The 26,434-nt window shown below is 35.6% G+C and overlaps 1 protein-coding gene across 6 annotated transcripts in view; it reads right to left on the bottom strand.

The window, feature by feature from the left end:
* CCDC171 (coiled-coil domain containing 171) overlaps nucleotides 1-26,434 on the bottom strand; it is a 501,053-nt gene that overhangs the window by 278,260 nt on the left and 196,359 nt on the right. For all 6 annotated transcript variants that reach the window (XM_031654260.1, XM_031654264.1, XM_031654261.1 and 3 more), the window contains one exon: nucleotides 17,270-17,408. In XM_031654260.1, coding sequence (XP_031510120.1) covers nucleotides 17,270-17,408 — 139 coding nt within the window. The remainder of the gene's footprint in view (nucleotides 1-17,269; nucleotides 17,409-26,434) is intronic.

The raw sequence follows: 26,434 nt of genomic DNA, 5'->3' as shown, positions 1-26,434 counted from the left end.
CCAAGGCAAGAGGATCAAGCCCAGGAGTTCAAGGTGAGCCTGGGCAACATAGTGAGATCCCATCTCTACAAAAAAAACAAAAAATCAGACAGGCATGGTGGCATATGCCTGTAGGCCCCAATTACTCAAGAGGTTGAGGTGGGAAGATTGCTTGAGCCCAAAAAGTCAAAGCTGCAATGAGCATGACTGCGCCACTGCACTCCAGCCTGGGCAACAGAGTGAGACCTTGTCTCAAAAATAAAATAAATATAATACAACATAAATAAGTCTAAATAAAATATATTCTTGCTAATGGCAATCAAAGTTTACCTTAAAAAAACATAGTATTTATAAAGCACCAAGTTTATATATACATATAAAACATATATTTATAGGTATTTTTAACTATTAAATATTTAAATATTCTATTAAATTATTTAAGTATATTATGCTCAGAGTAAAAAAAATGTCAAATAGAGAAAAATAAAAGGTAACTCGAGTTTTATTCACAGTGTGTTTTATAATTATAGGATATATCTATATATAATTTTTTAATTCAAATGGGATCATAATATACACACTATTATATTACTTTCTTTTCCATTCACAGTATGTTTCACATCTCTCCACGTCACAAACTTTTTTAGCTGTATAGTACTCCACTGGTCAGATATACCATAAATTAACCAGTCCCCCCTACTGCTAATATTTTTTAGGTTTTTGGCAGTTTTTTTGCTATTAGTGACAACACTACAATATACAATCTTATATATGCTCTTTTTATATTTTGCATGCACATTAAGTATATCTACTCTATAAATTCCTAGAAATAGATTTGATGAGGCAAAGGCAAACATACTGTTTTCAGACAATTGTTAACAAATTACTCTCTAATCAGTTATACCAATGGATGGTATGAGTACCTATTTCCCAATATCTATCCAATAGTAGGCATTACCAACTTATTTAATGTACATTTACTTCATTTTAATTAAGATTAGCATCCTTTCATGTTCACTAGCCATCTATATTTTTTTCTGTGCATTGCCTGTTCATATCATGTGCCCATTTTTATATTATATCATTCATTTCTTCCTTAGTGATTTATAAAAGCGCTCTGTAACTTATAAAAGCAATCTTTTTGTTACATATTGCAAATCATTTTTTCTCATTTCTATTTGCCATCTTAAAACAAAATTATATTTTTCAAGCGATAAATATATTTATATTATATGTATTTTATATAAATATGTTTATATAATACATATTCTTAAAACAAAATCATATTTTTCAAGTGATCGAGCATGCAAATCAATAGCATGCTTTAGGACTTCTGAGTTTTGTGTCATATTTTCCTTTTACTCCAAGATGACAGAACAATTCCATTTTTCTTCCAGCGCTTTTTCATTTTCCTCTTTTATGGCTCTTTGATCAATCTAAAATTTGTTTAGTATAAGCAATGCGTCAGGGATTTAGTCATATTATTTATCATTATAATATAACAAGTTGTCTAGAAACTATTTGTGAGATAATCTATCTCTAAACATTGATTTGGCATACCAACATTATCATATATCAAATTCTCATACATACTGATAGCCATTTTTGAACTCTCTACTCTGTTTCATTGCCTTCTCCATTATTTTGTCAGTAACAAACTCTTAATTGTGGTAACTTTATATATTTTTTTAAACTTGACTGAGACATAATTGACATAACATACAACTCACCCAATTAAAGTGTTTAATTTAATGTGTTTAGTATTTTCACAAGGTTGTACAACCATAACCACAATCTAAATTTAGAATAGTGTTGTCCCTACGAAAAGATGTGCCACACCCACTGACTCTCACTCCCCATTCTCCCACCACTACCCCCAAGGCCTAAAGAATCACCATTCTCATTTTTTTTGTTTTTCTTGTTTTGAGACGGAGTTTCCCTCTGTTGCCCAGGCTGAAGTCAATTCATTCTTCGGTGTTTGAATGTGGATATCCAGTTCCCTCAACACCATGTGTTGAAAAATACGATTCATTCTCCCACTGAATTGACCTGACACCCTTTTTGAAAACCAACTAGCCGGGTGCGGTGGCTCACGCCTGTAATCCCAGCACTTTGGGAGGCCGAGGCGGGTGGATCATGAGGTCAGGAGATCGAGACCATCCTGGCTAACACGGTGAAACCCCGTCTCTACTAAAAATACAAAAAAAAATTAGCCGGGCTTGGTGGTGGGGGCCTGTAGTCCCAGCTACTCCGGAGGCTGAGGCAGGAGAATGGCGTGAACCCGGGAGGCGGAGCTTGCAGTGAGCCGAGATCAGTCACTGCACTCCAGCCTGGGAGACAGAGCAAGACTCTGTCTCAAAAAAAAAAAAAAAAAAGAAAACCAACTAAACATAATCGTGAGGGATTTTTTTCTAGATTCTCAATTCTGGTCCATTGATATACATGTAAATCATTATGCTAGTACCATACTATCTTGACTACTGTAGCTTTGTGGTTAGCTTTAAAATTGGAGCATGTTACTACTCCAACTTTATTCTTCTTTTTCAAGATTATTTTGGCTATTCAAAGTCCTTTATACTTCTTCTGAGACTGAGTGTCACTCTGTCACCCAGGCTAGAGTGCAGTAGTGTGATCTTCACTCACTGCAACCTCCGGCTTCTGGATTCAAGTGATTCTCATGCCTCAGCCTCCTGCGTAGCTGGAACTACAGACACGTGCCATCGCACCCGGCTAATTTTTGTATTTTTAGTAGAGACAGGGTTTCACCATGTTGGCCAGGCTGGTCTCAAACTCCAGACCTCAATTGATCCACCTGCCTCGGCCTCCCAAAGTGCTGGGATTACAGGCATGAGCCACTGTGCTGGGCCCCCTTATATTTCCATTATGTATTTTAGAATCTACTTGTTAATTTCTGCAAAAAGACAACTAAAAGTTCATTGGTGTTACAGGGGTAAACATAGCTCTCTTCCAAAAAGTCAACTGAGATTTTGATGGAGATTGCATTAAACCATCAATTTGGGGAATACTAACATCTTACCAGTATTAACTATTACATGAACGTGAGAAATTTTTCATTTCAACCTTGTTTAATTTCTTTCCATGATAAATTGCAGTTTTTCAGCAGACAACTTTTATGCGTCTTTTGTCAAATTATTCCTAAGTATTACATTCTTTATTATTTTATTGTCAATAGAATTGTTTCCTTAATTTTATTTTTGGATTGCTCATTGCTAGTTACAGAAATACAACTGCTTTCCTAAATGGATCTTGTATTGTATCCTACAACTCTGCTAAACTAATTAGCTCTAATAATTTTCTGTGTGTATGTGGATTCCTTAGGATTTTCTAATATATCCAGGATTACATCATCTGCAAATAGACAATTTACTTCTTCCTTTCCAAAACCGACGCCTTTCATTTCTTTTTCTTGCCTAACATCATTAGCTAGAACCTCCAGTAAAATGTTGAAGAGAGATGGTGAGAGTGTGCATCCTTGTCTTATTCCTAATCTTATGGTGAAAGTATTCAGTCTTTCACCATTAACTGTGATGTCAGATGTAGGTTTTCCATAGATGCTCTTCATGAGGATGAGGAGGAAGTTTCCTTCTATTCTTAGTTTGTTGAGCATTTTTATCATAAAAGGATGCTGCATTTTATCAAATGTTTTTCTGTGTCTATTGAGATCATTTGGCTTCCATCATTTTTTTTTTATTATTATATTTTAAGTTCTAGGGTACGTGTGCACAACGTACAGGTTTGTTACATATGTATACATGTGCCATGTTGGTGTGCTGCACCAATTAACTTGTCATTTACATTAGGTATATCTCCTAATGCTATCCCTCCCCCTCCACCCCACAACAGGCCCCAGTATGTGATGTTCCCCTTCCTGCGTCCAAGTGTTCTCATTGTTCAATTCCCACCTATAAGTGAGAACATGCAGTGTTTGGTTTTCTGTCCTTGAGATAGTTGGCTGAGAACGATGGTTCCCAACTTCATCCGTGTCCCTGCAAAGGACATGAACTCATCCTTTTTTATGGCTGCATAGTATTCCATGGTGTATATGTGCCACATTTTCTCAATCCAGTCTATCATTGATGGACATTTGGGTTGGTTCCAAATCTTTGCTATTGTGAATAGTGCCGCAATAAACATATGTGTGCATGTGTCTTTACAGCAGCATGATTTATAATCCTTTGGGTATATACCCAGTAATGGGATGGCTGGATCAAATGGTATTTCTAGTCCTAGATCCCTGAGGAATTGCCACACTGTCTTCCACAATGGTTGAACTAGTTTACAGTCCCACCAACAGTGTAAAAGTGTTCCTATTTCTCCACATCCTCTCCAGCACCTGTTGTTTCCTGACTTTTTAATGATCACCATTCTAACTGGTGTGAGATGGCATCTCGTTGTGGTTTTGATTTGCATTTTTCTGATGGCCAGTGATGATGAGCATTTTTTCATGTGTCCATTGGCTGTATAACTGTCTTATTTTGAGAAGTGTCTTTTCATATCCTTCGCCCACTTGTTGATGGGGTTTTTTTTTCCTGTAAATTTGTTTGAGTTCTTTGTAGATTCTGTATATTAGCCCTTTGTCAGATGAGTAGATTGCAAACATTTTCTCCCATTCTGTAGGTTGCCTGTTCATTCTGATGGTAGTTTCTTTTGCTGTGCAGAAGCTCTTTAGTTTAATTAGATCCCATTTGTCAATTTAGACTTTTGTTGCCATTGCTTTTGGTGTTTTAGTCATGAAGCCCTCACTCATGAGTACGTCCTGAATGGTATTGCCTAGGTTTTCTTCTAGGACTTTTATGGTTTTAGGTCTAACATTTAAGTCTTTAATACATCCTGAATTAATTTTTGTACAAGGTGTAAGGAAGGGATCCAGTTTCAGCTTTCTACATATGGCTACACAGTTTTCCCAGCAGGATTTGTTAAATAGGGAATCCTTTCCCCATATGTTGTTTTTGTCAGGTTTGTCAAAGATCAGATAGCTGTAGATGTATGGTATTATTTCTGAGGGCTCTATTCTGTTCCATTAGTCTGTATCTCTGTTTTGGTACCAGTACATGCTGTTTTGGTTAATGTAGCCTTGTAGTATAGTTTGAAGTCAGATAGCATGATGCCTCCAGCTTTGTTCTTTTGGCTTAGGATTGACTTGGCAATGCGGACTCTTTTTTGGTTCCATATGAAATTTAAAGTAGTTTTTTCCAATTCTGTGAAGAAAGTCATTGGTAGCTTAATGGGGATGGCACTGAATCTATAAATTACCTTGGGCATTATGGCCATTTTCATGATATTGATTCTTCGTATCCATGAGCATGGAATGTTCTTCCATTTGTTTGTGTCCTCTTTTATTTCGTTGAGCAGTGGTTTGTAGTTCTCCCTGAAGAGGCCCTTCACTTCTCTTGTAAGTTGGATTCCTAAGTATTTTATTCTCTTTGAAGTAATTGTGAATGGGAGTTCTCTCATGCTTTGGCTCTCTGTTTGTCTGTTACTGGTGTATAAGAATGCTTGTGATTTTTGCACATTGATTTTGTATCCTGATTTTGTATCCTGAAGTTGCTTATCAGCTTAAGGAGATTTTGGGCTGAGACGATGGGGTTTTCTAGATATACAATCATGTCATCTGCAAACAGGGACAATTTGACTTCCTCTTTTCCTAATGGAATACCCTTTACTTCTTTCTCCTACCTGATTGTCCTGGCCTGAACTTCCAACACTATGTTGAATAGGAGTGTGAGAGAGGGCATCCCTGTCTTGTGCCAGTTTTCAAAGGGAATGCTTCTAGTTTTTGCCCATTCAGTATGGTATCGGCTGTGGGTTTGTCATAAATAGCTCTTATTATTTTGAGATACATCCCATCAAGTCCTAATTTATTGAGAGATTTTAGCATGAAGAGCTGTTGAATTTCGTCAAAGGCCTTTTCTGCATCTATTGAGATAATCATGTGGTTTTTGTTGTTGGTTCTGTTTACATGCTGGATTATGTTTATTGATTTGCATATGTTGAACCAGCCTGACATCCCAGGGATGAAGCCCACTTGATCATGGTGGATAAGCTTTTGATGTGTTGCTGGATTCGGTTTGCCAGTATTTTATTGAGGATTTTTGCATCGATGTTCATCAGGTATATTGGCCTAAAATTCTTTATTTTGTTGTGTCTCTGCTAGGCTTTGGTATCAGGATGATGCTGGCCTCATAAAATGAGTTAGGGAGGATTCCCTCTTTTTCTATTGATCAGAATAGTTTCAGAAGGAATGGTACCAGCTCCTCCTTGTACCTCTGGTAGAATTCGGCTGTGAATCTGTCTGGTCCTGGACTTTTTTTGGTTGGTAGGCTATTAATTATTGCCTCCATTTCAGAGCCTGTTATTGGTCTATTCAGATATTCAACTTCTTCCTGGATTAGTTTTGGGAAGGTGTATGTGTCAAGAAATTTATCCATTTCTTCTAGATTTTCTAGTTTATTTGCGTAGAGGTGTTTATGGTATTCTCTGATGGTAGTTTGTATTTCTGTGGGATCGGTGGTGATATCCTCTTTATCATTTTTTATTGCGTCTATTTGATTCTTCTCTCTTTTCTATTAGTCTTGCTAGCAGTCTACCAATTTTGTTGATCTTTATGAAAAAACAGCTCCTGGATTCACTGATTTTTAGACTGGCAAATTGGATAAAGAGTCAAGACACATCAGTGTGCTGTATTCAGGAAACCCATCTCACGTGCAGAGACACACACACATAGGGATGGAGGAAGATCTACCAAGCAAATGGAAAACAAAAAAAAGGCAGGGGTTGCTATCCTAGTCTCTGATAAAACAGACTTTAAACGAACAAAGATCAAAAGAGACAAAGAAGGCCATTACATAATGGTAAAGGGATCAATTCAACAGGAAGAGCTAACTATCCTAAATATATATGCACCCAATACAGGAGCACCCAGATTCATAAAGCAAGTTCTTAGAGACTTACAAAGAGACTTAGACTCCCATACAATAATAATGGGAGACTTTAACACCCCACTGTCAACATTAGACAGATCAACGAGACAGAAAGTTAACAAGGATATCTAGGAATTGAACTCAGCTCTGCACCAAGCGGAGCTAATAGACATCTACAGAACTCTCCACCCCAAATCAACAGAATATACATTCTTCTCAGCACCACATCGCACTTATTCCAAAACTGACCACATAATTGGAAGTAAAGCACTCCTCAGCAAATGTAAAAGAACAGAAATTTTAACCAACTGTCTCTCAGACCACAGTGCGATCAAACTAGAACTCAGGATTAAGAAACTCACTCAAAACTGCTCAACTACATGGAAACTAAACAACCTGCTTCTGAATGACTACTGGGTAAATAATGAAATGAAGGCAGAAACAAAGATGTTCTTTGAAACCAATGAGAACAAAGACACAACACACCAGAATCTCTGGGACACATTTAAAGTAGTGTGTAGAGGGAAATTTATAGCACTAAATGCCCACAAGAGAAAGCAGGAAAGATCTAAAATTGACACCCATCATTTATTACATTAGTTGATTTTCAGGTGTTAAACTAGTATTATATTCCTGAGATAAATCCCACTTGATCATGGTGTAGTATCTTTTTTATATCTTGCTGGATTCAGCTTGCTAGTATAGTTTTGAGAATTTTAGCATCTACATTCAAAAGGGATACTAGTCTGCAGTTTTCTTTTGGTATATATGGCTTTTGTATCAAGGTAATAATACTGACTTCACAGAATGATATGGGAAGTGTTATCTCTGCTTCTATTTTTGAAAAAAATTACGAAGAATTGGTGGTAATTATTCTTAAACATTTAAATAAATTTACCAGTGAAGCTATCTAGGCCTGGGCTTTTCTTTGTGGGAGTTATTTTGATTACTAATCCAATCTCTTTTGATTATTTTTACTTTGCATTTTGATATTCTAAGACATCTTGCTATAGCATTGACTTTCTATTTCTTTTTTTTTTTTTTTTTTTTGAGATGGAGTCTCGCTCTGTTGCCCAGGCTGGAGTGCAATGGCACCACCTCAGATCACCACAACCTCCGCCTCCCGGGTTCAAGCGATTCTCCTGCCTCAGACTCCCAAGTAGTTGGGACTAGAGGCATGCGCCACCATGCCCTGCTAATTTTTGTATTGTCAGTAGAGACGGGGTTTCACTATGTTGACAAGACTGGTCGCGAACTCCTGACCTCGTGATCTGCCTGCCTTGGCCTCCTAAGTGTTAGGATTACAGGGTTAAGCCACTGTGCCCAGCCAATTTTATATTTCTTCTTAACCAGTTTTGGTAATTTGTGTCTTTCTAGATATTTGTCCATTCTAAATTATCTAATTTGTTGGCATACAGTTTTTCAGAGTATTCTCTTACAATTATTTCTATTTCTGTGTGGTCAGTAGTTATATCCCCCTTTCATTCATGATTTCAATAATTTGAATCTCTTCTCTTTATTTTTATGAGTGTAACTAAGCGTTATCAATTTAGTTATCTTTTCAAAGAATCAACTTTTGGTTTCACTGATTTCCTCTATTTTTTAAAAATTCTCTATTTTATTTCCTTGTTAGTCTTTACTGTTTCTTTTCTTCCACTTGTTTTGGGTTTAGTTTGCTCTTCTTTTTCTCTTTTCTTACCATGAAATGTTAGATTACTGATTTGAGAATTTTTTTTTTTAAGAGACGGGGGTCTCGCTATGTTGCCCAGGCTGACCTCAAACTCTTGGACTCAAGAAACCCACCTCAGCCTTCCTAGTAGCTAGGAACTGCAGGCATGGACAACCATGCCCCACTATTTTTTTTTTAATATAGATGACTATGGCTATAAGTTTCCATCTTAAGCATAGTGTTAGCTGCATCCCACAAAGTTTGGTATGTTGTCTTTTTATTTCACTGATCTCAAAGTGTTTTCTAATTCCTTTGTGATTTCTTTTAGACTTGTTGGTTATTTAGGAGTGCGTTATCTAATTTTCACATATTTGTGAATTTTTCCTCTGTTGCCTTCTGTTATTGATTTCTAATTTGATTTCATTATGGTCAGAGAAGACACTTTGTATGATTTCAATCCTTTTAAATTTATTGAGGCTTGTTTCATGGCCTAGCATATGATCTTTCCACAAGAATATTTCACGTACACTTGAGAAGAATGTGTGTTCTTTTGCTAATGGGTGTGGTGTTCTATAGATATCTGTAAGGTCTAATTTGTTTACAGTACTGTTGAGTCTTCTATTTATTTGTTGATATTCTTCCTTGTTGTTCTACCCATTACTGAAAGTGGGGTACTGAAGCCCCGAAATATTATTGTTGTCTATTTCTCCCTTCAATTATGTCAGGTTTTTCTTCAAATAGTTTGGAGCTCTGTTGTTGGGTGTACACAAGTTTATAATTGTTAGATCGTTCTGATGGATTGACCCTTTTAACAACATGAGATGTCCCTCTTTATTTCTAGTAACATTTTTATTCTAAAGTCTATTTCGTCTGCCGTCAGTACATCCACTCCAGTTCTTTTTTTTTCAATTGGGTGCATGGTATATTTTTTCCATCCTCTGCTCTTTTGATACATATATTATCTTTTTTTTTTTTTTTTTTTTTTTTTTTTTTTTTTTTTTTTTTTTTTTTGAGACAGAGTCTTGCTCTGTCGCCCAGGCTAGAGTGCAGTGGCGCGATCTCGGCTCACTGCAAGCTCTTCCTCCCGGGTTCACGCCATTCTCCTGATACATATATTATCTTTAATGCTCATCGAAAACCCTGCATAACTGAGATTGTTAGCACCATTTTACAAATGAGCAAATGGATCCAGAGGAAGAATATCACTAAAGTCACACAACTAAAATGAGATAGGCCTGGGATTAAAACCCAGATCAATATGCCTCCAAAATTTATGTTCTTTCTATTATGCCAGCTGACTGAAGTCCCCATTAATACCAAGGTATAAAAATTTACAGGAATGTATGTCTAGAAAGCCAAATAAACTGCATACTTGGAGTGAGCTTAACATCAAGGTTCAATTAAATTCCTAGTTCAAAAATAATTCTCTTTCAAGTATAGGGCTCAATCTTAACCAAAATATGAGCTAATATTTCCACACTTTAAATATTAAATTTATTACAATTTAAGATCAAAATTAGGGTCAAACTAGGCAGAAAATATTGAATAGTGTAAAATTTTTCAAAGAGCAAAAAAGAGATTTACCCACTCATCAGGCTTAAAAAGAAGCTAATGTTCATCTACCTGAAAATTACTATTACATTTATAATTATTAATATTATAATTTTCACATCATTCTACAGAGATGTCTGGCTAATAGTCTTACAAATAATATAGCCAGTAGGCAGTTAGCTTAAATTTAATAATTACATTATTAACTTGTTTTACAGTTGATAAGTTTTTTTTCCTAACAAATTGTTTCAGTTTTATTAATGAAGCTTCCACTCTTCACACATACAGTAAAAGTGTCAGGATTTTGTTTTGTTTTTTAAGTGCTGGATTGTGGTTATATTCATCTTTTTTTTTTTTTTTTTTTTTTTGAGACAGGGTCTCACTTTGTGCCTCAGGCTAGCATGCACTGGCGTAATCATGGCTCACTGCAGTCTCAACCTCCCAGGCTCAAGTGATCCTCCCATCTCAGCCTCCCAAGTAGCTGAGAACTACAGGCACATGCCACCATGCCAGGTAATTTTTAAATTTTTTTGTAGATATGGGAGTCTCACTACGTTTGTTGCTCAGGCTGGTCTCAAACTCCTGGGCTCAATCTTCCTCCCATTTCAGACTCTCAAAGTGCTGGGATTATAGGTGTCAGCCACCACAACTGGTCTATGCTTCTATTCAAATTTTGTTCCCAAAGCTGCTAGTTCTCTTAACAACCTTTTAATATACAAGGAATTTGAGAATGAAAACAGAATCCATTAGCTAAATAAACAAAACTGTTGAGCTGAAAACAAAGTACTAATTGAAGATAAAATATAGTTTCTACTTTTTTATTAATATATTTTGTCATGTGACATAAAGAATAAGTTTAGGTTAATGATAAATTGTTGACTCAACAAACGCTATAATTCTAAAGATATTAGAATTTTAAAAGAACTGTAGGATAAAGGGACTCACTTCTTTGCCTCAGACAAACCTCACACATGGAATGCATTGCCCTAGGATTACAGGTCCCATAATGCTATGCTGGCTAACCAGATAATGTTTAGATGAGCATTTACTCACCACCCAACATGACCCAAGGACTACTTTAGATGCTGTGATGAATCTACAACCAGTGTAAACAGAGGACTAAAAATACCAAATTATTCAAAGAAAGTTCAGAAAATGTTGTGATTGACAAATAGTAATGTATTATGAAAGAGGAGTCAATGTTGGTTAAAAAGTATCTTTAATCAGAAAGAAAAATGAAATAACAAATGACCTTTATTTGCACCTTGGGATACTATACCTCTCACACTGCTGAATTGAATGCATTTCTGGCTTAATCTAACATGTCATTCTTTTTTATTTGTTTCATAATCATCCTCTCTTTTTATGATCCTTCAAAACCTCATCCCTCACTTTTTTGCTCACTCAACATGAGTATCACAAATAGAAAGGCATGTAAATAAAAATTTCTATTGCGAGCCTTTGAAGAAACATATAAAAACTATATATAAATATTTATATTTAAAAAATTGGTAAATGGGTCTTACTGATCTGCTATGGAAAAAGTTGACTCAAGTCATAAATAACAATAAAAACAATGAAGGGCAATTTTAATAAGGTTAAAAATAATAGAAAAAACAAATAGGTTAAAAAAAGGCTTTAGTCAATGGGTATTTTTTTTTAATGAAACAAGCATTTTAGATATAGGTTGAACTTTTGCAACTAATATATAGTGCTTATAATTTCTGAACATTTTTGAACTCAAGTAAAACTTTTACGTTTTTTATTTAAATATATGTTAAGCAATTATGAAGAAATTCTAAGTGAAAACAAGGAAGCATCAGAGCCTATAATCTTCATTACATACTTTTACCCTTACAGCTCACCTTTTCATCATATCTTGTACCTAGTTACCATTATATGCACAATGCATTTGTATGGGCTTAAGGAGCTCTGGATAGCTTTTGTTATCATCACCATCAGCAGCTTTTCCCTGATCATATTAATGATAGCTAGTCTCTTAGTTCCCTACCACCTTGTTTACCTATGCCACTTCCAAGGATGTCAGTATTCCATGATCCCACTTGCTTATCTCACATAATGAAATGTTACCCATCTGTACTTAGCTTTAACAATCAGTTTATTTTTCAGCAGGTGCTACCTTTCAATCTGAATAGGGGCCTTAACATACAAACATCTCTCTCGTGATCTCTTGCTCTCTCTCTCTCATACACATACGTACACAATACCATTTTATTTTTTCCCAGGTGAAAAATGAGATTTGGATTTTCAAAATTTACTAATTTGCATAGAAAGAAATTTCAAAAGGCTTAATGCAAAAGTTTTATGCCTATACCATAAATTTAGGAAGTCAGCCTCCTAAAAGGAATATTTAAATACACAAAGACACATACGCGATGAATATTATTTATTAGAATTAAAACTTAAGGGCCACTAAAAGAAACGGAAAGTGATATTTATATTAGCAAAAACAATGCCCATGTATAAATACTACTCCTATTCTTGGTGCAAAACAAGAATCAATCATTTTTTATTAAAAATTTGGAATAGCATATTTATTAGCCCATTAGTTTTGAAAACCTCCTACAAAATCAGAAACATGTTCTTCTAAAGCAAACCTAATAGTTCATTGGAAGTAAAAATATTATCAAGAAATATTACCTTCACCACAAAGCATAACCATCAAAACACTTTCCAAAATCATATTTAATGCTGGCAATCATTATTATTATATAATCAGTTAAGCCCCCAAAAGTATTGGGAAAAAATATACACTTGACCATTTTCAATCACAAGTTCTTTAGAGAATAAAACATTCTTTGAGCAAAACCTCATGAGAACTAGAATTCCCTTTTCAATATAAAGTCTCTCCTAGAGCTGTAACTAAATATTACTGAGTGGCAGAAAAACAAATCTCAAGAAATGACGGACTCAAGAAAATTTCATTGAAGAAAGCACAGAGCAAGTTCTAATAATACCAATTTGAAAATGAAAGCTCCCCTGCTTCAAGAGAAGCAGATATAAAAACTCACAGTAATGTCTAAAAGACCCAGCTGGATCTGTTGAGCCTCAGATGGACTTTAATAAGCATGATCACTAAGCGCCTTAAACTAGAAATTCAGTTTTATTTAGTAGTTGATTAAATCATTATTAAATTCATAGATTTTGAAACTAAAAGCTCAATTTCCAATCTAAATTTTTTATAGTCAAATTCTGTCAAGTTTCATATTCTGTGTTCACATCTTCACGTAAACATGAAAATAAATTTGTTAAGTCCTTGGATGTCCTATGTTGAAATCCTACTAATTCTATGACATCCAAAATAATAATTATATACCATTAATTTATTAGTTGTATCTTTTAAATCTATACATTGAATAAAAGTAATTTCATCAATATAAAAGTATAATTAGAATACAAAGAAATGATAAATGTTTGAGATAATATAGCAATTACCCAGATCTGATCACTTTATGTTACATATATCAAAACATCACAGTGTACCCTACAAATACGTGTTAATACAATTATTTTGTGTCATTTAAAAATAAATAAAGTACAATTAAAGTTGGCAGGTTTATATTTATTAAAAACCCACAAAAGACAACATACTCAGTTTAGAGTTTTCCAAAATTATGTTTTATATTTATATAATATCTCTCTCGAAACAGGGGAGCTATCACTGTCCAAGTAGTTTATTAAGACTTTCTTTATCCTGGGCTAGATGATCTCTAAAGCCTCTAACAGCTCTGCTGCTGTATCTAGCCAAGGATACAGCATAAGGCTATGCTGTACTAACACATACAAAGTTATTTGTAAGTCTCAAAATTCCTCAAGTCTTTGTATCTTATTAATAACACCTTGATCTCACGAGTAAACCTACAGAGGATGGTGACTTTAACTTTCTTTTGCAATGTAACAGAGAAAATAAAGACCAAGACTTAAATAATGACTATGAACCTGACCTAAACTAGAAAACAAGCTGGTACCTCAAAGGGGAAGAAAACTTACCTGTCGGTAATTTATGCTTCCCATCTATAGTCTGTAAAATACTAAAACTATTATGCTCAAAAGAAATATAACGGTGGAAAAGACACACTAGGGTATGTAAAATCATGGCATGTCATTAAAACAATTTCATTTCTAAAAGCAAAAGGGAAAATCTTCCTCATAAGTCATTCTCTCTTCAGTCAACAACAATTATGAATTCAAAGCACAAATAACAGCAAGACTGTGAATGCAGAACTAGAAAAACTTCATTTCTTAGGGCTTAAAATTTTAATTTGGCAGAAACACCTTTCAAGAGAAATTTTTCAAGCCTTCTTTCCCCCAAAGGCCACTAATCTACTGAGAAAAGTCAATAAAGGAATATGTACAAGAAAAAATATATTTAGGAAAAGTGATAGAATAGTAATTTATAAAAAGAAAAACATTGTACTTACTATTTAAAGACATTTTCATTAAACAGGTCTTAAATTTCATATTATGGACAGGTAAAGAAATAGAGAACAACAGCTCTAATAAGCACAAAACAGAAAAGTTAAAAGAAAGCTGACAGGGAAGAAGAAAGAAGAGAAAGATGGAAGAAAATAAGACACAAAGCTATGAGTTTAAGAGAGATGAAAAAATTAAGAGGAACATATTAACGGTCTGAGCCACATAAATTGTACATCACTTAGTCTGGCAACCTGAGTAAGTTTTTCAAACAACCCATTCGGCAAGGAACTATTACATTATTCACAGATCTGCAACTGCTTTTAGCAATCCATCAAGCTTTGAAGAAACAGCCTACAATTTTCAGCATCATTATCAAAACAGTAGTGTTTAATGGGTTAATACAAAGAATACAATGAGTGCAGAGGGTCCCAACAGGCAAACATAGGTTGCTGGTGAGCTGTCACTTGCATCATTTGAGACCATATATCACTTTGTAAAAGTTTTAGAAAAAAAAATCTGTTGGTACCAAGTAAATTTTCTTAATCACTAAATATGCATATGCTCTGTGGTGAGTTAAACCAGTCTCATTTTATTTTTGTATCTACTCACTAAAGTGCTAGAAAACTAGAATTAGGAAAATTCATGCAACCTATATTGGTGAATATGTCTTAACTCTTGCATTCTTAGTTATAACCCCGGCTTATTTTCCAAACTATTCAGTACAATATCTAATAAGCAAGCAGACCAAATGCAGTACTCAGCTCAACGACCCTGACATATTTTTCTCCACTACTGATTCAACCTCCTGAACTAGGAGGTAAGAGTTAAAACAGCCAACGAAATTTAAGATGACACATTACAGTGAACAGATGCTAAAGTAGACTACACAGAGGGCTCTTAACTTTCTAAAACATCACATTCAAAATATCAAACTGCAAACTGATTTCTAGAACAAGCAATGATATCAATTTCCTGAATAAGAACACAGCAAATATCTTGAGATAAATGGAAAATGTATATAATATTGGATCATCTGACAAAACAATGAAGAGTTTTAACTATATCCCATTATTAGCTTTTGATTCGGGCAGCACTGATTTGGTGACCAAATCCTAGTATAACCCAGGGTCCACCTTTTTTGAGGAGAATAATAGCCATTGTCCTCAATAACTAAATCACTAAAACTTTTGGAATATAACTGAAAGTGAAGTAGTCAAGCCTCTGAGGAAAGTATATACGTGTAGAACAAAACAAAGAAGTAATACGGTATTACCATAAACTTGACACCCTCCCTGGTGGGGTCCCCAGCAAACTGCAGAGAAGAGGATTCTGCATCAACCAAATAAATCCATCGAACAAATGTTTATTGAGTCAAGTACTATAGTGGAATCTAGGTATGTAAAATGAAGTAAGCTAACCTGAATGCATTCATATCCTCTTGGGAGACATAATACACATCAAATTTCGGTGAGTATTATGATAAAGATGCTGAACTAAGTACTAAAGAAATACTGTTGAGGAGGCACAGAATTTTAACTTAAGGGGGATGACAGTGGGGAAGACAGAATCACAGAAAGCTTCACAGATTGCAAGATATCAGAGCTGGGCATCACAGGATGTATAGAAATCTGTCAATGGCAACAAAAAGGAGTATTTTAGTCACTGCAGGCCAAAGAAATGAAAAACCTGAATAAAAATAGGAATATATGAAAAGATGTGTTTAGATCAAGTGCAGTGGTTCATACCTTAATTCCAGCATTTTGGGAGGCCAAGACAGGAGGACCACTTGAGGCCACTTGTTTGGTGCCAGCCTGGCCAACACAGCGAGACCTCATCTCTGTAAAAAAAATTTTAAACCAGCCAGGCACAGAGGCACACATCTGCAGTCTCAGCTACTCAGGGGGCTAAGGCAAGAGGAGCGCTTGAGCCCAGGAGTTGGAGATTACAGTAAGCTAGGGTTGCACCACTGCACTTTAGCCTGGGCAACAGAGTGAATGAAATCCCATCTTTAAAAAAAAAAAAAGAAATGAAAAAAATGTGTTTAGAAAACAAGGAACACTATAATGAAGCTAAAGCAAGACAGATAGAGGACAAAGGCAAAAGAAGAGGGTAGAAAAGTTAACATGAAGACAAAAGGAAAAGGTCCTGAGATTACACGACAAGAAACTGGCCGTTATTTCAAAAACAACGGGGAGACACTGACATGCTGATGCGTTTTGAATAAAGAGAGGTTGACAAAAACAGATCAATATTTTACAAAGATAAATTTGGTTATTGTGTAAAAGCTAGACTACTGGAGAATGGAGAGAGAGTGATCAGGTACAAAATAATTACAAAAGGAAGTCTTTGAAATCATCAGATGTGTTCTATACAAACCCCAATCACCCTTAATCTAAGTAATACTGTTTTATGTACGATAAAAAAATGAAAACATTTGAATACATTTTTGAAAATTCCATAATTCAGAGTTTTTACTAGTTGAGTTAGTTTCCCCCAATTATTCCAAATCAGAGAGATTTCATTATGTGTATCTTTGATGTAATCAGCATTTCCAGTTTTGGAAATTTTGTTTGTCACTAAAATAACTTTTATACTATTATCTCATGGAATGTGGTGAGGAAAAACAACCCTGCTATACATCAACTACGACCCAGTAAAGTGATTGCCATAGGGTTTTCTTTTTTATTCTTACCATTACTAGTTCTTCCTGTAACTCACTGCAACTTTTTTCATTATACTGGAGTCTCTTTGAGAGGTCTATAATTACTTTCTTCTGTTCCTCGATCTCTTCATTTAGTTTCTTGTTTTTGGAGAAATACTCTCTTTCTAATCTGAAAAGTTAAAGTGTCAGAGCAGGTTTTTCAAACATGCTTATATCAACTGATATTACACACCTTTAAGACATATGGCAGATGTACTACATATCATGTGTTCATGCTAAAAGACTTTTTAAGGCTGCCTTTCCTTTTTCAAACAAAAAGTACTGCATATTCTTAAATGAAAAACTTCAAAGCAATATTACTTCCCCTTTGATAGTAGGTATTTGTAGTATGCCCAAGGCTATAAGCAAAATAGATTTGGTTAGTGTTGATTTGGTTGCACCGTCATTTTTGATGAGCAAAACCCACCTACCATAGTTCAGTTAGCTCAGAGACTATCTCAAGAATGAGAAAACAGTACTACCAAACAATTTTAAAATTAAAATACAACATTAAAAATAGAACAAATGTCTCACATCTGAATGTCCATGCAAGTAGAACCAGCGTGGTAGCTTGGAAAATCCAAAAGGAAGAATAATCAAAAATAATTCACATTCACTTTGAAGACATATGAATTTCTTTTCAAAGGATTCACCTTCCTATTTAAGTTTTGCTCAGAAAGGCCAGGTGCAGCTGCTCACAACTGTAATCCCAGCACTTTGGCAGTCCATGGCAGGAGAATCATTTGAAGCCAGGAGTTTAAGATCAGCCTGGGCAACAAAAGAAGACTCCATTTCTACAAAATAATTTAAATATCAGCCAGGCACAGTGGTGTGTGTCTGTAGTTCCAGACTCTCAGGAGGCTGAGGAAGGAGGACTGCCTGAGCCCAGGAGTTCAAGGTTGCAGTGAGCTATGATTGTGCCACTGTACTCAGTCTAGGTAACAGATTGAGATCCCATCTCTTATATATATATATAAGACTCACACACACATAATATATACACGCACATGGCTGTGTGTGTGTGCATATATATAGATAGATAGAGAGAGAGAGAGAGAGAGAGAGAGAGAAATGAACAAGGCCTCCAAGAAATACGGGCCTATGTGAAAAAACCAAACGTGCATTTGATTGGTTCACCTGAAAGTGATGGGGAGAATGGAACCAAGTTGGAAAACACTCCTCAGGATATTATCCAGGAGAACTTCCCCAACCTAGAAAGGCAGGCCAACATTCAAATTCAGGAAATACAGAGAACACGACAAAGATACTTCTCAAGAAGAGCAACCCCAAGACACATTATTCTCAGATTCACCAAGGTTGAAATGAAGGAAAAAATGTTAAGGGCAGCCAGAGAGAAAGATCAGGTTACCCACAAAGGGAAGCCCATCAGACTAAGAGCACATCTCTTGGCAGAAACCCTACAAGCCAGAAGATAGTGGGGGGCCAATATTCAACATTCTTAAAGAAAAGAATTTTCAACCCAGAATTTCATATTCAACCAAACTAAACTTCATAAGTGAAGGAGAAATAAAATATTTTACAGACAAGCAAATGAGAGATTTTGTCACCACCAGGCCTGCCTTACAAGAGCTCCTGAAGGAAACAGTAAACATCGAAAGGAACTGGTACCAGCCACTGAAAAAAACATGCCAAATTGTAAAGACCATCAATGCTATGACGAGCCTGCATCAATTTACGGGCAAAATAACGAGCTAACATCATAATGACAGGATCAAATTCACACATAATAATATTAACCTTAAATGTAAATGGGCTAAATGCCCCAAGTAAAAGACACAGACTGTCAAATTGCATAAAGAGTCAAGACCCATCGGTGTGTTGTACCCAGGAGACCCATCTCACATGCAGAGACACACACAGGCTCAAAATAAAGGGATGGAGGAAGATCTACCAAGCAAATGCAAAAAAAAAAAAAAAAGCAGGAGTTGCAGTCCTAGTCTCTGATAAAACAGATGTTAAACCAACAAAGATCAGAAGAGACAAAGAAGGCCATTACATAATGGTAAAGGGATCAATTCAACAAGAAGAACTAACTGTCCTACATACATATACAACCAATACAGGAGCACCCAGATTCATAAATCAAGTTCTCAGAGACTTACAAAGAGACTTAGACTCCCACACAATAATAATGGGATACTTTAAAACCCCACTGTCAACATTAGACAGATCAACGAGACAGAAGGTTAACAAGGATATCCAGGACTTAAGCTCAGCTCTGGACCAAGTGGACCTAATAGACATCTACAGAACTCTCCACCCCAAATCAAAACAATATACATTCTTCTCAACACCGCATCGCACTTATTCTAAAACTGACCACATAATTGGAAACAAAACACTCCTCAGCAAATGTAAAAGAACAGAAATCACAACAAACTGTCTCAGACCACAGTGCAATCAAATTAGAACTCAGGATTAAGAAACTCACTCAAAACCGCGCAACTACATGAAAAGTGAACAACCTGCTCCTGAATGACTTCTCAGTAAATAACAAAATGAAGTCAGAAATAAAGATATTATTTGAAAGCAATGAGAACGAAGACACAATGTACCAGAATCTCTGGGACACAGTTAAGGAAGTGTGTAGAGGGAAATTTATAGCACTAAATACCCACAAGAGAAAGCAGGAAAGATCTAAAATCGACACCCTAACATCACAATTAAAAGAATTAGAGAAGAGCAATCAAATTCAAAAGCCAGCAGAAGGCAAGAAACAGCTAAGATTAGAGCAGAACAGAGGGAGATAGAGACACAAAAAAAACCCTTCAAAAAAATCAATGAAACCAGGAGCTGGTTTTTTGAAAAGATCAACAAAATAGATAGACTGCTAGCAATACTAATAAAGAAGAAAAGAGAGAAGAATCAAATAGATGCAATAAAAAATGATAAATGGGATATCACCACCAATCCCACAGAAATACAAACTACCATCAGAGAATACTATAAACACCTCTATGGAAATGAACTAGAAAATCTAGAAGAAATGGATAAATTCCTGGACACATACACCCTCCCCAAGACTAAACCAGAAAGAAGTTGAATCTCTGAATACACCAACAACAGGTTCTGAAATTAAGGCAATAATTAATAGCCTATGAACCAAAAAAAAAAGCCCAGGACTGGACAGTTTCACAGTAGAGTTCTACCAGAAGTACAAACAGGAGCTGGTACCATTCCTTCTGAAACTATTCAAATCAATAGAAAAAGAGGGAATCCTCCTTAACTCATTTTACGAGGCCAGCATCATCCAGATGCCAAAGCCTGGCAGAGACAACAAAAAGAGAGAATTTTAGACCAATATCCCTGATGAACATAGATGCAAAAATCCTCAATACAATTCTAGCAAACCAAATCCAGCAGCACATCAAAAAGTTTATCCACAAAGATCAAGTTGGCTTCATCCCTGGGACGCAAGGCTGGTTCAACATACGCAAATTAATAAATGTAATCCATCACATAAACAGAACCAACAACAAAAACCACATGATTATCGCAATAGATGCAGAAAAGGCCTTCGACAGAATTCAACACCCCTTCATGCCAAAAACTCTCAATGAACTAGGTAAGGATGGAACATATCTCAAAATAGTAACAGCTATTTATGACAAACCCACAGCCAATATCATACTGAATGGGCAAAAACTGGAAGCATTCCCTTTGAAAACCAACACACACAAGGATGCCCTCTCTCACCACTCCTATTCAACAAAGTGTTGGAAGTTCCAGCCAGGGCAATCAGGCAGGAGAAAAAAATAAAGAGTATTCGATTAGGAAAAGAGGAAGTCAAATTGTCCCTGTTTGCAGATGACATGATTGTATATTTAGAAAACACCATCGTCTCAGCCCAAAATCTCCTTAAGCTGATAAGCAACTTCAGCAAAGTCTCAGGATACAAAACTCAATGTGCAAAAATCACAAGCATTCTTATACACCAATAACAGACAGAGAGCCAAATCATGAGTGAAATCCCATTCACAATTGCTACAAAGAGAATAAAATACCTAGGAATCCAACTTACAAGGAATGTGAAGGACTTCTTCAAGAACTGGAAACCACTGCTCAGGAAATAAAAGAGGACACAAACAAATAGAAGAATATTCCATGCTCATGGGTAGGAATAATCAGTATCATGAAAATGGCCATACTGCCCAAGGTAATTTACAGATTCAATGCCATCGCCATCAAGCTACCAATGACCTTCTTCACAGAATTGGAAAAAACTGCTTTAAAGTTCATATGGAACCAAAAAAGAACCTGCATGGCCAAGACAATCTTTAGCAAAAAGAACAAAGCTGGAGGCATCACGCTATATGACTTTAAACTATACTACAAGGCTACAATAACCAAAACAGCATGGTACTGGTACCAAAACAGAGATATACACCAATGGAAAAGAACACAGATCTCAGAAATAATACCACACATCTACAACTATCTGATCTTGACAAACCTGACGAAAACAAGATATGGGGAAAGGATTCCCTATTTAATAAATGGTGTTGGGAAAACTGGCTAGCCATATGCAGAAAGCTGAAACTGGATCCCTTCCTTACACCTTATACAAAAATTAATTCAAGATGGATTAAAGACTTAAATGTTAGACTTAAAACCATAAAAACCCTAGAAGAAAACCTAGGCAATACCATTCAGGACGTACTCATGAGTGAGGGCTTCATGACTAAAACACCAAAAGCAATGGCAACAAAAGCCAAAATTGACAAATGGGATCTAATTAAACTAAAGAGCTTCTGCACAGCAAAAGAAACTACCATCAGAATGAACAGGCAACCTACAGAATGGGAGAAAATTTTTACAATCTATCCATCTGACAAAGGGCTAATAGACAGAATCTACAAAGAACTTAAACAAATTTACAAGAAAAAAATCAAACAACCCCAACAAAAAGTGGGTAAAGGATACGAACAGACACTTCTCAAAAGAAGACATTCATGCAGCCAACAGACACATGAAAAAATGCTTATCATCACTGGTCATCAGAGAAATGCAAATCAAAACCACAATGAGATACCATCTCACACCAGGTAGAATGGCGATCATTAAAACGTCAGGAAACAACAGGTGCTGGAGAGGATGTGGAGAAATAGGAACACTTTTACACTGTTGGTGGGACTGTAAACTAGTTCAACCATTGTAGAAGACAGTGTGGCGATTCCTCAAGATCTAGAACTAGAAATACCATTTGACCCAGCCATCCCATTACTGGGTATATACCCAAAGGATTATAAATCATGCTGCTATAAAGACACATGCACACATATGTTTATTGCGGCACTATTCGCAATAGCAAAGACTTGGAACCAACCCAAATGTCCATCAATGATAGACTGGATTAAGAAAATGTGGCACATATACGCTATGGAATACTATGCAGCCATAAAAAAGGATGAGTTCACATTCTTTGCAGGGACATGGATGAAGCTGGAAACCATCATTCTGAGCAAACGATCACAAGGACAGAAAACCAAACACCACATGTTCTCACTCACAGGTGGGAATTGAACAATGAGAACACATGTACTCGGGGCAGGGAACATCAAACACCGGGGCCTGGCCAGGGGTGAGGGGCTTGGGGAGGGATAGCATTATGAGAAAGACCTAATGTAAAGACCTAATGTAAACGACTTGATGGATGCAGCAAACCAACATGGCACATGTATACCTATGTAACAAACCTGCACGTTGCACACATGTATCCTAGAACTTAAAGTCTAAAAAAAATTTAAAATAAATTTAAAAAAAAAAACTTGCCCAGACTGGAAGAAGTAGACAAAAGAGTCCAGGAGGAACATCTCTTAGAAGAAATTTAAAATGATAGCATCTCTGAGGTGTAGGAACATGGGAGACTTTCGGTTCTGTTAATGTTTAGAAATAATTTAATAAGTGATTGGTTAATCACATAAACTAATACAGTTTAAAATGAGGCAATTATTAACTATTCTCATCTGTTGATTCTGCAAATATTTTCTGTTTTGTTTTTTTTAGACAGCGTCTCACTTGGTCGCCCACGGTGAAGTACAGTGGCATGATCATAGCTCAGTGCAGCCTCGAACTCCTTGGCATAAGCAATCCTTATACCTCAGCCTCCCAAATAGCTGGGACTACAAACATGCGCCACCACAAGCAATCTTCCCCCACCTCGGCCTCAAGCAATCCTCCCACCACAGCCTCCCAAAGTGCTGGGATTACAGGTATGAGCCACCACATCCAGCCCAATTCCATAAATCTATATTTAGCAGCTCTTATGTAACTTTCTAGGCATTGACAGACAGTAATAAACAAAACAAAGTTTCTTGTTACATAAGACAGACAATAAATAACAAAGAACACAATAAAATGTGCTATAAAAAAAAAGATGGGTTAACAAAAATTAAACTGTAGAAAAAATAAAGTATGCTGAACCCAAAAATATAACTCTATGGAAAGAATGGAAAGAGGGAAGGAGTAAGTGTCTGTGGTGTGGGAGAAGCATGTAATAGAGATATATAAGTAGAAGTCAATAGATATCTAAAGGCAGAAACTGAAAAAATGGCATACTATGCTTGTTATTTAGAAATATGAAATCAAATTTCAGAAGAAACAGCACTAAGACTTGAAAGTAGATGCATCAAAGGAGTATAAACTGATAGTGGAGAGCAATGGGGCATGAAACTGTTGTTTTTCATGAGCCTAACAGTACCATTTTATTCATTAGACTGTGTACATGTATTAATTTGATAAAATCAAGATTTTAGTTAAAAATTACTATTACTCAAAAAATATAAAATTAAGTGCATCCGTCATTACACACACAATACACACACAGCTTTTTTTTTGGGGGGGGGGGTACTATTTTATAAATAAAGGCCAAACTGTGTCCATTGAAATGGGGGAACACACCTTGCTATTGAGCATTCTGGTGGACCACCCAAAAAAGCTGACTCCTACCACGCTGCTAAACTCCCAACCAAGAGGGAGTAAGTGGGGCAAGAGTAGGGCAGGTAAAGGAGATGCCTCGTCTCTGATTTCTGATGGGAAAGGGCCAGGACTTAAAAGGTGGAGGATTTCGGCAAGAAAGGGAAGAGAGGAGAAGTAAGTCTGTAGCTAGGATGCCTTCTTTCCTACTGGAGTTCCATTCTTCTTTTTTTTTTTTTAAATACTTCAGCTAAGAATTTGACAATAACAGGCTATTTTAACAAATAGCCATCTTTGGACTATGTTTTACATACAATGTAAACAAAAATAGTGCTACTAAGTTACAATACTGTTGTTATGTTTATCCTTTTGGGTGATATATTTAGGAAACTAAATTCCTAAATATTGAGTCTAAGAAATAAATTTAGATGCAGTCCATTTAGTATGATATATTTGACTAATGATGTTTCAAATTAAATTTAAGTTTCAACTATACCTGAGGATTACTATGATCTCTTTCTCCCTACTATTGCCCAGCAATCAATTATCACAGCTAATGAAGACTTTACTATATTTGAAAATTCAGATGGTTAATGGGTACAAAAATCCAGCTAGATGGAAGTAACAGGATCTAGTGTTTGGTGGCACAACAGAGCAACTATAGTTAACAATAATTTATTACATATTTCAAAATAACTAAAAAAGTGGAATTGGAATGTTCCTAACATAAATAAATGATAAATGCCTGAGTTAATGGATAGCCCAGTTACCCTGATTTGATCATCACACATTGTATGCTTGTATAAAAATATCACATGTACCCTATAAACATGTACAACTATTATTTACCCATAATTAAAAAGAAAAAAAATGTTCAAAAAGAAAACAAAAGATTATTGAAAAGCTTTAGTTTCATACTGTAAGTTTTAGATGGAAAAAATTTTACACTAAGAAATTTTGATTACAGAATGATGGAATATATACATTCCATCTAAAATAATTTCATGCAGGAATGTCTACTGTTATGGAACTATGGACCAAAACTATAACTCTGCAATATAAACACAGCTTTCTTTCTCCTGCCTTTTAGTGAGATCCTGCCTAGGTCTACCTGGCAAGAAACAGAAGCTTAAGAACCTTAACCAATGGCAGGTTCAAGCATGATGAACTGCTACATCAGTTCACAACAGGTAAAACAATATTCTACTTCAAAACTCCACATTCTCAAAGTTGTAAGTTAAAAATATTATTTACCTTAAAGACCTAAAATCTATCAATTCTCTATGTGGAATACATTAACCAAAACTTAGAACTACTTTGAAACAACAGAATTTTTTTCAGAAATTCAGAATCTTCTTTAAAAAAATATTTAAGAAATTTAAAAAACCTTTCTTAAAGACGATTCTGAAGTATAGTCAGAAGTACAGGCAGAAAATGGAAAATGGAAGTACAGGTAGATCCCTCAAGTCATATCATTCCTTCTTATACTACAGACAGAAGGGGTGGAAGTGGCTTTCATTTCACATACACGGAAAAGGAAGACGGGATGGGAAAACGAAAGTCACAGAAATTTTCAACGATTATTGGGCTTTAACGATTACCTGTCATTATTTATTTATAATATTTAACGTGTATTATTATGACAGTTATATACAAATGAAGAAGCGATAAGGGACATTATGTTAAAGCATTAGGAGTGTTAATTAGCTAGTGCCTAGTTGGAATATGTAACCAATGTTTAGAATTGTCAGTTGGTGCTTACTGGAATATTAAACTTGAGTAAAATTTTTCAAGTACCAAAATACAACTAACAGCAAAACAAACTTAAGGAAAAAAACTGCTGTGGGGTCCAGTTAGGAAAGTATATAGGTTAGACTCAGAGCTTAATTGTTAGCAAGTAGGTTAAAATTCCTCCGGTCCAATCTTTATGAGACTCTCTTCTTCAATATCCATGACAGAGAATCATCCACTCTGTGTTTTGAATTTCCCAAGGCAGGGAGTCACTAGTTCCCTGAAAGATGTCTATTATTTCATTGCTAGAAAGCTTTAATTATTGGGAGCTCATTCTGACTTCTTACAGTTTTATTTGTAGGTCCTAATCATTACCTTAAAGCAAAAGTAAAGAAATCTTCACTATGTTCCACATAAAAGCCTTTCAAATAGATATGCAGAATAATATTTGAATACATATTTGAATAAAATTTGAATACATTGAAATAT

The sequence above is a fragment of the Papio anubis genome, chromosome 13 (assembly GCF_008728515.1).
Source record: "Papio anubis isolate 15944 chromosome 13, Panubis1.0, whole genome shotgun sequence".
Taxonomy (NCBI): domain Eukaryota; kingdom Metazoa; phylum Chordata; class Mammalia; order Primates; family Cercopithecidae; genus Papio; species Papio anubis.
Note: the sequence above shows the minus strand (reverse complement) of the source record. Positions and strands in the feature narration are given on the sequence as shown.